This window comes from Sinocyclocheilus anshuiensis, unplaced genomic scaffold, assembly GCF_001515605.1.
Source record: "Sinocyclocheilus anshuiensis isolate Anshui unplaced genomic scaffold, SAMN03320099.WGS_v1.1 scaffold763, whole genome shotgun sequence".
Lineage (NCBI taxonomy): Eukaryota > Metazoa > Chordata > Actinopteri > Cypriniformes > Cyprinidae > Sinocyclocheilus > Sinocyclocheilus anshuiensis.
The window spans coordinates 457610-470042 of NW_015548255.1; the positions used below are offsets into that span (position 1 = coordinate 457610).

General features: G+C 35.4%; 1 protein-coding gene across 1 annotated transcript in view; it reads right to left on the minus strand.

The window, feature by feature from the left end:
- The window catches only part of LOC107655416 (heparan-alpha-glucosaminide N-acetyltransferase-like), a 29772-nt gene extending 17900 nt beyond the window's left edge, over nt 1-11872 (minus strand). The window contains exons 1-7 of the mRNA XM_016442900.1: nt 11843-11872; nt 11600-11721; nt 10371-10489; nt 7164-7233; nt 6512-6578; nt 5768-5847; nt 1514-1590 (exon numbers count right to left, since the gene is read on the minus strand). Coding sequence (XP_016298386.1) covers nt 1514-1590; nt 5768-5847; nt 6512-6578; nt 7164-7233; nt 10371-10489; nt 11600-11721; nt 11843-11872 — 565 coding nt within the window. The remainder of the gene's footprint in view (nt 1-1513; nt 1591-5767; nt 5848-6511; nt 6579-7163; nt 7234-10370; nt 10490-11599; nt 11722-11842) is intronic.
- Between the last annotated feature and the right edge of the window lie 561 nt (nt 11873-12433).

Here is a 12433-nt window from a genome sequence, read left to right on the forward strand (position 1 = left end):
ATTGGTGATACTCACAAGTAAGGTCAATAGAAATACCGGTAATGATGGTCACTGCTGAGGGAAATGTTGTCCAGCCTTACATGTTTGAGCCGAACTCAGACCCCGAATCGGCGACGACAGGAAACAACCAACCACCTCCTCAAACGCGCTTACAACAAGATGTTTCAGAATGGTAATTCATGTTTGTTTTTTTTCAAACACCGAATGCAGTAAATACAAACCTGACCAGCTGAGCGTTTGCGATCACGTGAACTTGAAGACACTTGTACAAATGCGGATGGGTGACATGAATGGAAATGATTCCAGATTGGCAATGTAGCATTTGGTTTCTGTATTCTGTACTGTATTTTCCTGCGTTCAAACCTGCCAATCTAAAGGACCAAACGCCGTGTATGGCGTTTGAGGTCATTCGTGAATTAGCATAGACTTATAGTCTAAATAAAACTATTTGCTACTGTTACTATTATTACAGTTGTATACAAAACTTTGTATTATGCTTGTTACAGAGTGTGTGACATCACGTGAACTACCGCCGGTGGCAATAGACAACGGTTGTCACGGTGACCGTCACAGCCCTACTGTGCAATAATGTAATTTCCTGACATCCAGACTGAACAGCGTTTTCTCGACATGTTTCCGTGTTGTTGTTGCTCAGCAATGGCATGGACGCAATGTTGTCTGGGGGTTTGGCAAAAGGAGAGTGGGACTGTGGGCAGTGCTCGGGTGGTGACTGAAGGCGGTGACTGAGTGGTTCTGACGTCACCTTTTTAAGGAAGTCACAACATTTCGTGAAAAATCACAGCTACTTCATGCAGGCTGTGTGCATTTGACTGTGGATTGACTGTTTTGAAACTTATATGGTAGTTACATATCACATAGACATCAGTTATCATGAAAAAAGCCAGGAAATTTCAGTTTTGACAATATCGGACCTTTAAAGTGTCTTTTTGATAAAGCAGCACTTTATCTGATATTGGCACATTATGTCTTTGGTAGTCCATGAAGATTTATAAGGCATCATTTTAGCTTTAATTTCTTACTTAAATACCACTTAATTTGTGGTATTTATCTAATGATGCCTAAATAATAACTTTAGGACACATACAGGTGCATCTCAATAAATTAGAATGTCGTGGAAAAGTTCATTTATTTCAGTAATTCAACTCAAATTGTGAAACTCGTGTATTTTCTAACTCACTCAATAATGGCTTTGAAAGACTGATTAAAATGTCTAAATCACCATCACCAGCGAGCTTTAAAATGTTTTGTGAATCTTTTTCACTGACTCATTAAAAAAAGAGTTCATGAATAGTATCTAGGTCCCGAATCGGACATCACAGCTTAAAAACACTGGCATGCACTAACAAGGTAATATCTGACAAAACTGCATATAGATGCACATTTTGACACATTTGCAGGTAGTTCAGGTGCAATATAAAGCCCTGTATAGAGTAACAATTACAGAGATCATCCCAGATCATCATTTAATTAATCATTCAGCAAAACAACTCACCATTCCAAGGTGCATGTTGGAAAAACCAGTAACCACCTCCACCATAGTTCACAAATACCATGACTGTCAAGGACAATCTGAAAAAACACAATGACACAGAAAATGTAATCAGAAAATTATTTTTTAATGAAAATATATTATTCAAACAAATATTAAGCAAACATAAAGCCTATTATTGCTTAATATTGTTAACGAGCATATTTCTACAAGAATCACTTTGAATTTTTTTTTTTTTATTTGACCAAATTAAATTCTGAATATTCTTACAATTTTTTAACCTACAACATACATTACCATTCAAACGTTTGGGGTTAGTAAGATTTTGTTTTAAAGAAATTAATGCATTTATTCAGCAAAGATGTATTAAATTGATCAAAATTGACAATAAAGACAACAAATAATAAAAAATATATATATATTTCAAATAAATGTTCTTGTGAACTTTCTATTCATCAAAGAATCCTGAAAAAATGTATCTTGGTTTCCACAAAAATATTAAGCAGCACAACTGTTTTCGACATTTATAATACTAAGAAATGTTTCTTGAGCACCAAATCAGCATATTAGAATGATTTCTGAAGGATCATGTGACACTGAAGACTTCACATCACGTGCCATCCTGTGCCACTACAGGAATAAATTACAATTTAAAATATATTAAAATAGAAAGCAGTTATTTAGATTGTAATACAATTTTGACTGTATTTTTGATCAAATAAAATGACCTTGATGAGCATTGAACTGTGATACACAAACAATTGAACAAAAATAAGAAATTATTTTTACAATACCCTTTGGTACCTCATCTGTCACTTGTACATTTAAGGTAAACTGTATTAGTATTATGGATCATAAGGCCAGAGGGTGTGGCAGTTGTTTTGTATATCAGAGATGAAATGCTGTATAAGGTAATGCAACCTAAGCATTACGAATCACTCAGGAAATGAACGGTTGTCCTCTGAATCGCCTCACCCAGAAGTGCTGACTAAAGCCCTTCACTGTAATTTATTGTAGACGTGTAACTTAGCGCAAGGAAGCCAAGCTGCAACTTACTGTGCATGATTGAACACTACATTGAATTAGCAACAGCAGGAGATGCTTTTTTTATTGCACGTCAGAAAATGCATGTTTGCACTATACAGCATAAATATACCCGTACACACGAAATAGATTTTTGTGATCAGACACTGAGACACCACCTCAGCTATTAAACTGACAACACTCGGATCATGGCGTTGAAGTGTGTTCTCTTTGGTTTCTTTTTGTGTAAGAAAATACTGAGAAACCAAAGCACTGTATGGACCTTCAGATAAACTTCATTCTATCTAAACGATCTAAATTTTTCCTCACCAAATTCAATTAGGAGATCAGAACAGAGACCATTACTGCTCCTTTTAGGCCTAACCTGCTGATACAAGATTTTAATCACATGCCATCCTCTAAAGAGCACTATTAAAGTAAGCATGTCTTTGTCTTTCTTTTCGCTCTCTTTTACGCACATTCTCTTTCTCACACACACACACTTCCATTAGTGTCCATAGTAACGATGACAAAGGTTAAGCCATTTACTATGGCACAATGTTTGCAATATAGCATGGTACAGCCAGTAATTTTAATTTAAAAACCCTCAGTGTTTTGGAGGCTTTCACTCTCTTAAAAAAAAAACAAAAAAAAAAAAACTTCCAGGGCAAAGAATGAATTTTATTGCTTTAAGCTTCCTGTGTCTTTCTGTCATAACCTGTAAATTATCAAAAAACTGCAACAGACACTAAAACAATGTTGTGTCTTTGTGTTGCCTCTCATTAACCATTGTTGTTAACAAGTACAAAATGTATTTTGGCAGTAACTCCCAGTGTATATTTGTCATTGTCATTTTATCCCAGAGATAGCTCTTTGTAATCCCTGAATTTATATATACTGCAGTTCTCACTGTAAAAAGCCTGAGATTTCAAATAAAACTAGTACAGGTAACACTTGAATACTTAAATATGACAAATTGTTCAAATCAAAGAGTTGAATAACATGACTTGCAACAGGAGTACAATATGAAAATTATTTACTTTCAAATTAAATTACGTAGCTGATGCTAATCATTTGTGATTTGTAATATATAAACACATTTGTGATTTATATATACTGCAGTTTCCACTGTAACAAGCTTGAGATATCAAATAAAACTAGTGCAGGTAAAATGTAAATATTTAAATGCGTCAAACTATTAAAATTGTAGAGCTGAATAACATGACTTTCAAGGCGAGTATGATAGGAAAATGATTCACATTCAAATTTATTTACATAAATAAAAGGTACTGTTCATCTAAAATGAAAATTCTGTCATCATTTACTCACCTTTAAGTCGGTCCTAACCTTTATGAGTTTTTTCTTCTGTTAAACATAAAAATATATTTTGAAGAATGTGGGTAACCAAAGAGATGATGGTTCCCATTGACTATCATAGTATGGAAAAATCAATGAGGAAGTCAATGGGGACCATCAACTATTTGGTTAACTACATTTTTCAAAATATCTTCTTTTGTGTTCAGCAGAAAAAAGAAATTCATACAGGTGTGGAACAACTTGAAGCTGAGTAAATGACGACAGAACTTTCATTTTTGGCTGATCTATCCCCTTCATGCCAGTCACCAAGAACAAAATGAAATGTTTCATGAAGAGTAAAGGGTTATACGTTAGCAAAATGTCTTGTTTCCTGCTTAGTACAGGGTATATTTAACTAAATGAGCACATTTTGAAGTTCATTTGCTGTTAGCGTAACTTATCACCAAGCCACCAACGTCAATTTGTTATCACAAATATGAGGAAACTAGCTGCAGGCTTTTGGCTGGTGAGATTTAAAACCTAATCCTTTTTTTAAAAATTAAAATGCAAACAAAGTCTACAGTTATACTATATATCATGTTCATGGCATCTGATGAATTGAGGGTGCTGTTCTTCAGCTCTGATAAAAAAACCATAGCCGTAACAATTTCACCAGGGTGGTGGAGGGATGACAGATGCTTCTGTCTTCAGTGAAAAGTTTTGACTCATTGCAGGACAGGCCATATTTCATGTTATACAGCAAGGGAGTTGCAACGCTACAGGCTTTCTCTAGGTTGATATTCTCACAAAGAGCCATAGACATCCACTGACATTATTAAATTCTGTGTATAGCCAAATCAGGGATCCCATGTGTATTTTGTAGTGTTGATTTTGTTTTGGACCCGCAATAGCTGCAAAGCTCTTGTGAAATATCATGCATTTGTTGCAGAATCCAATATTACCTCGGTATCAACGGACCTGACAAGCCAGCTGTGATGTCATCCACTGAGTCTATATGTATGAGATGATGTCTACATCATATTCAAATTCAGCACTCTAGTGCCAGATTACAGAATACTTAGGCTGAAATGAAGGAAACGTTGAAACAAAGAACCAAATCTCCAGCCACACTGACAAAACCATTAGGCTTAACAAGGAAATGGACTGTTTCATATCCAAGACTTAAATCAGGTATAGACTGAGCGGAACATCTGTTTTTATCAGCATTGCGGTTTACAAGGAATATCATTAAGAATGTGAATGGAGCATTTATGAATTGGGCTAAATATTTCACATAAAAAGGCTGGGGGAAAAAAAAACGTATGGTGACAGGCAATTCTAAGAACCATGGTTATTCTTACTGTCACTGATAGTACAAATTGCCACTGGTGATTGCTATCTGAAAAGCACTTTTGCAACACATATGGATTATCCATTACACAAAAATCTTGATCTGGGAAGTCATATCCTCTCTCCAGCTCCAGATCTACAGCCTGCTGAATATGTGCTGATATGCTGCTTGTATTATTACATCAATTACTGGGAAGTGAGAGGTCAAAGCCATAGCAGCTTCCTGTTTCGGGTGAGGCATGCTTCTGCGTTTGCCCCCGAGCCACTATCAAGCCCTGCTGGCCTTCCCGATTAAATCACATCACCCTTGCTCAACAGCAATCCACTGTTCCCCTCCACAGAGGCAAAATATATTAGAGATGATGCCTAGAGCGACCTCTGTAAACAATGGCTCGAGTGAGTGTATGTCCAGCCTGTGACCCCTTACAATCTCTTTAGTCCCACAATACATTCTCTGAGTGAATGTGGCCATCAAGCCAATGACAACTGATAGGTATTAATAAGTTCATAGAATTTAGAGTTCAACTGGTTCAAAATTAAGTTACCATTTTCGGCCAAATAACTGAAAAGTCATTTTTTGGCACATACCCTCGAAATGTGTCCAGTGACTTCAGTCTTGATGACTTTGATTTGCTTTTGTCCACAGAATGTTCATTAATTGCCTCATCCTAAAATAATCAAAAATAACCAATTCAGTATGACATTGAAAAAAGGCCAAAAGATGTATTTGTAAATAGGTCTTCATACTTAATTCACATATATATAATAAATATTCATACATACTGTATATAATATTATACACACACATAAATACATATGCATATATACATTCATACACAATGATTTATATAATATTTTACTGCATTTGACACAGTTTTGTCAGGAAAAAGTACTGATTATGGTTTGTCCAATGTGCATGCTATAAATAAATGAATGTTCAAAATCAGTCGTTGCTTTGGCCATGTTTGTGGAGCATGAGCAGTCTAGTACATGTTTGGGAAGCATGAATAGTTTCTCTCATTTCCAAAGAAATATGTTCCCATTCACCATATGGTCTTGCAACGGCAGTGAGATCCATCACAAAGGAATTAGCATTTCCCTCTTCCTGCTCTGGCTCTCCAAACAACTGGATGATAGGCCGCAGACAAAGCTAATCAAACTTTCAAACCAGGACAATCAAACAAGATCTCAGAAAAGTAAACTATATCCTCTACAAGGCTTGTTGTATTTTTTAAGATTACAATTGCTATGAACTAACCATAAACAAATGCACAGTGTATGATACTTAACATCTGTTCCTATTGTATCATGTATGAACCGTTTTGCCCTCACCATTTCAATGGAGTTTTGAGACCTGCGACGGCAGATACAGTTCTTTAGCCTCTGTGTACAGCTGCATCTGTAGTGGTATAAAACAATATTTTACTGTGAAATCAACTTAATCAAATAAAAAAAAAAGCTATGTTTACACACAGTACTGTTCAAAAGTTTGGAAGAAGTCTCTTATACTCACCAAGGCTGCATTTATTCAAACAAAAAATACAGTAAAAGCAGTAATATTAGGAAATAATATCTGAATTTAAAAACAACTACTTTGTTTTTTTTTAATACATTTTCAAATGTAACTTATTCTTGTAATGTCAAAACTGAATTTTCAGCAGCCATTACTTCAGTCGTTAGCATGAAATAATCCCTCAGAAATCATTCTAATATTCTGCTTTGATGCTCAAGAAACATTTATTGTTATTAGCTGAACACATTTTTTTCATGTTTTTTTTGTTGAATAGTAAACTCAATAGAATAGCATTTAAAATATCAATCTTTTGCAACATTAAAAATGTCTTTACTGTCACTTTTGATCAATTTAATGCGTCCCTGCTGAATAAAGTATTCATTACTTAAAAAAAATTAAAATCTTATGATTTTTGAACTTTTGAACAGCAGGGTAATCTAAAAAAAACAAAAAAACAGGTAATATTGATACCTGAGTATATAAGGCAAAGAGGCCCAAAATACAGTGATAGAAGCCAGAATCAAGAATGCCGCCAACAGTGCTGAGGAATCAATATCAAATAAATAAGAGCAATGGTTATACAAACAACTTCTGCTGTTTTTGTGGTTATTGCAAGAACTTGTTTTTGTTTATCAATAAAGATTCTGTGAGTGTTTTTTGAAGAAAGCAATTAGTCTGTTGCAGTAATTTAAAAGTAAAGGGTTACAAACATGTTCAGTTTCTATGATTTTCTCAGCTTTTGATCTGAACAGCCTCTGTCACCCATTCTGTGCCACGAGGGAGCTCTCAAGAATCCAGCAGTGTCCTTTTATGTAATCTGAAACCAGTCTATAGGCGTACAATCAATCTATGAAACCCTAGCCTTGGGTCTCCAATAAGACAATGTACTGAGGCAATATTTTCACAGTGCATGATGGAATGGATCATATCGGCTGTCAGAGGCCGTCCTCCATGATACTGACTGCTTAAGGGAAGGTGGAAAACAGGAAGCAAAGATGCATCAGATTCCAAGTATTTGGAAGCTGCACAGACGTCTTTGAGTTTTGTGTATACTAGGTAAAATGAAAAATCAGACTGAAGTGAGATTAGGAGCATTTGATGTACTTTTTCACTTTCAAAGAAACTAAATTGAGTTCAACATTGTTACATAATGATTACATAAGGCCTTAATTGGAAGCTCACCATTTATCATCTTATATAATCAGAACATGGACAAAAGCCCTCACACAGAATATAATGGCTAATCAAACGGACATGCTGCACCCGGTGATCTCAAGCCATTGCTTTTCAATGGGACAGTGGAGACCTTTTGAGGAAAAACAAACACAGTAAAAACCATTTTATCAAAGTGTGAATACACTTGATGACACAAGGGGAAACAGTGAAGCTGTGATGATACTGTAGTGATGACTGAGTGCAGGAGCCTGGACAAACTGGCCCTGAAATAAACAAACACTGCGTGTACATCCAACACTGTGCCCACTTGAGAGTACCTTAGTGCAGGGGCATAGCCATCATTTCAGAAGTGAGGGGGACAGAAATGTTAAAACTTTTGACTGGTAGTGCATAAGCAACTTGAATTTTTCTCTCATTTCTAGCTTGTAATTGGCGTAGAAATCAGATAACTGCTGGACAATAACCAATAATAATTATTTTTTTTATATACTACAAACACTTTTCACATTTGTTTTATTATTATTACCACATAATAAGGCAGAATAGTTTCTATACTGTAATGAATGCTATGTCAATTAGCACTGCATTGTTTATATACTTTATTTATTACCTGGAGATTACTTGAAAAACACACATATACCATTGTCACAATTGTGCATGTATTGTCTTCACATTTTTTATTAAGCTTAGCTACAGCGATAGCTGAATGCCTTTGTCCATATTAGGGATTTCCTGGCACGTCATAAATTATGAGTTTTGGTCTTTCTGCACGAGCGCGCCCTCCGGCTTTGAGTATGATAATCAAATACGCCCATAGTGTATGTCATGTTTGTCATGCCTCAGATGTCCTTTAATTTAAGAGGCCAGAGAAACTAATCGGTTGCTAGTGAGAAAATTACTAAACGTAAACTAACATTCTAAAACAGGTACTTTAATCCAAGGGTGTTCAAATTGGAATCCATAATTTAGCATATATATATATATATATATATATATATATATATATATGTGTGTGTGTGTGTGTGTGTGTGTGTGTGTGTGCATGTGTATGAGCTAAAAAATGCATTTGATCTTTTTAAACTACAATTTGATATTATTAGATTGTCTTTCTCTCCAAAAGCAGATTGAAAATAATGAAATTAATCAATTTTTTAATCTATTGTCAGCCCTAGTTTTAACAGTAAAGAAAAAAAATGTAGTTTTGTGAGATACAAAATTTTGCTGATCTTAAATTTTAGGGCTTACAAAGTTAGCTTAAATACAATAAAATTTTCTAAATAAAATTTAACAGTATATTAATCAAAGTTTAATCTATTGACAGTACAGTAAGAAATAAAAAAAAATAATCTGCATATATGGGGGTTCATTCGTACGACCTACAATTTGCTTTGCCTTTAGTACAATAAGAAAGCGAATTATTTAGTTTTAGAGGCATGCTATCTCTATAATATCAAACATAATATTTTATGCACACAGTAAAATTGGTCTGTATACCTGAAAATACATAAATCCCTTTTATTTTGGTCATATTTGGGTGTCTATGTCATCAAAATGTTTGAAAATCCTTACTGTAATCAAGTTACTAAGCTTTGAGGACAATTACTGACATGTGTTTATTTGTAGTGAAAAGTAATACAAATAATGCTGATCATCACTGTCTAATTATCCTCAGTAAATTATACTACTCTTATTTCACAGTAATTTATGCGACACTAATTGCTTAAGTTGAAAATCAGCAACACTTAAAAGGTACTCTAATTTGCACAGTGCAGTCCAAATTTTAATTAGAGTTTAAGGTTAAGCAGACCAATTACTATATGTTTTGTATAATTTACTGCTTGTATTCATCACAGACCCAAGACTGAGGTCAGAGTTTCTATTTTTCAGGCCGTAAAATATCAGTCTGGAAAAAAAAAACAATAACGTCATCACTCCTGGTTAGTGCAATTCAATTGAAAACAGACTCGTTTTTTCCCCCACTGTCCCCTCATCAGTTCTTCTTAACATCTGCTGATCACTAGCACCATCACTTAAGTTGTGAGAGCCCTTCGGAGCTGCAGTGTAATCACCAGCCAGTCCAGCTAATGGAAGCTCATCATATAGCCGGGTGTTTAGTCACACTGGCCATATATCTGACAGATAATTGCTACTTGCTCTTAAAAGTCTGTTCTACAACATAATCTGCACTATTGCAAAGTAGACTGCGCATTATGGAGCGTGGTGCTTTCAAAACCCCATTATGCTTTAATCCCTCACGCTCCTCTAATGTATTTCCCACAATGCTCCCCTCCCAGGGCATCTTCCAAAACAAACATGGCAGAAAAGCTTTTCTTTGAGCTGTTTTTTTTTTTTTTTCAAGAAACTAGCAGTTTAGCGGATCAATATAGTCTCATCTGACTCTTGGGATAGGAGAAAAGCGCTTTCCTGCTGAACTTTGGAACTCAATACATGTCTTTTTGATGACTTATTTCATGTTTTTAATTACACAACATGCATACTTACGCAGGTATGCATTATTCGGACTCCTATCCACAGTGAGAGAACAGGTTACATCATTTAGCAGTTCAGACTGCCTCATCCAGAGAGAATAATGGCCAGCTTCCTCAAATGTCTGACTCAGACTAGGGAGAAATAATGTCATCAACATGTAATAAAACACTGATCCATCCATCACATCCTTATAGTCATGATGGTTATTGAATTTTTAATGTTTTGTTTAAAAAGCTTTCACTCTTTACACATCACCAGCATTTTCAGATTTATGAATTTGTTGTTTTCCTGTTAACCATAAATTGTTTGCTGCCTGATTTAAGAAACCTGTCATGTAACTGTTTACCTAAAGTAGTCCAAAAATCAACTCACCTTATATTTACAAAAAACAAGTTGATTTATATTGTTCACCACCAATATTTTTGTATTTTTTGATTGTATTGTATATATAAATGCCTCTTTGAAGCAGCATGGAGAGCAAGTTGGAAAAATAAACAATGACATACAAGAGGCTGAAGGGGGCCATCTAGAGGGGAACAGAGTGAACTGCAACTTTTGAACCCATTTCACCTTTTTCATCCCCCAAATTGTTCACTATAAGCCTTTATTGATTATCCTGGGAATGACATATAGTGCCCAGCACGTTCTTTGGGGGAGAAGGTAAATCGATAATGGCTCGGTCTGGAAAGGGACCTCAGTATTGATCTTAAAGAAGACTAGACCCCAGCCATACGGTGGGAGAGATACTGTGACTTGTCCTATGAAATCAGACACCCCCGACAACCTATTTGAAAAAGGCTCAAACCTGGATGACTGTTTGAGGCCCAGGTTGTTTGTAAATATTGCTACGGTCTCCTCCTTCCAACATCCCAGCTGGGGTTTGTGAGAGGCCCCCCAAACTTTGATGTTTTAATGGTCTTTTTCATCATTATTCCAGTGTCAGCTTATTAACCCCAAAATGCAGTGCGATCAATGCACAGTGAGGTATTCTCCAAAGGGCAGCACTAAAGCCAGGTCACATTCAAACACATGGTCTTAAATAGTCTCAGTGACTGCAAATGCAATCGGCTGCTATTAGTGCGATATCTAGCCTATGTAAGGTCCTTCTGTACCTGATTTAAGCAGGGTTACTGAAAACTCTTCAGTTAAAAAGGATCATTATTTAGAATGATGTTAGTTATAATAATATAATATATTTATGTTAATTAGCAAGTTGAGGTGTAGTTCAAGTTGATTCTTACCTGCACAGAGTGCCGTTTCCATCCACAGATGCGATTTTTAGAGTCAGTGTGAATTGTGCGCTCAGCACCACAGAAATATTGCTCTGACCATTCCCAACTGTGGCAAGGGGCTGATAAAGACACTGTAGAAGAGGCAGATAGCTGTCATTTAATTGTATTTATTTAATGTAATTTTTGACCATTCAAGCTGCCTCTACAGGTTTGTATGAGATATTACATAAAGGTTTATATTGCTCACAAAACTTCTAACGCATTGACATTCAACGTGTACATTGTCACGGGTGCTGGTGCAATACAAAGTGCACGACAAAGAATAATCCAACAAGGACTTTACTGATAATTCTGAAGAGGAGTACATCCAAACACACGCAAATCAACATCAGTAACCGGCAACATAAAGAACAGAACGGGGAGTATTTATACTAACGCAAACAAAGGACTAATGACTTGATTAACAGAACACAGGTGAACACAGGCCCAAACTAACTCAGATAGACATAAATATATGCCCTTTACTTTGCACAAGGCTTCATTTCTAGGGGAAAAAATGTAAAAAAATAAATAAATAAAAATTACCATTTAAATTAATTAAACAATTTAACTACGTGACATTGTAATATAAAACCAATACTAAAATGTTCGGGAAAACATCCGTATTATTGCACAAAGCTCCGTTTTTGGAATTACCATTTTATGTGTTTTATAATAATTTTACAACTGTATGCAATAATATAAATCCATTAAACGACAACACCATTTGATCTAAAGGTATCAAACCAACTGTAAAATATTCCGAATATTATTCCCTATAATGCACAAGGCTTGGTTTTTCAG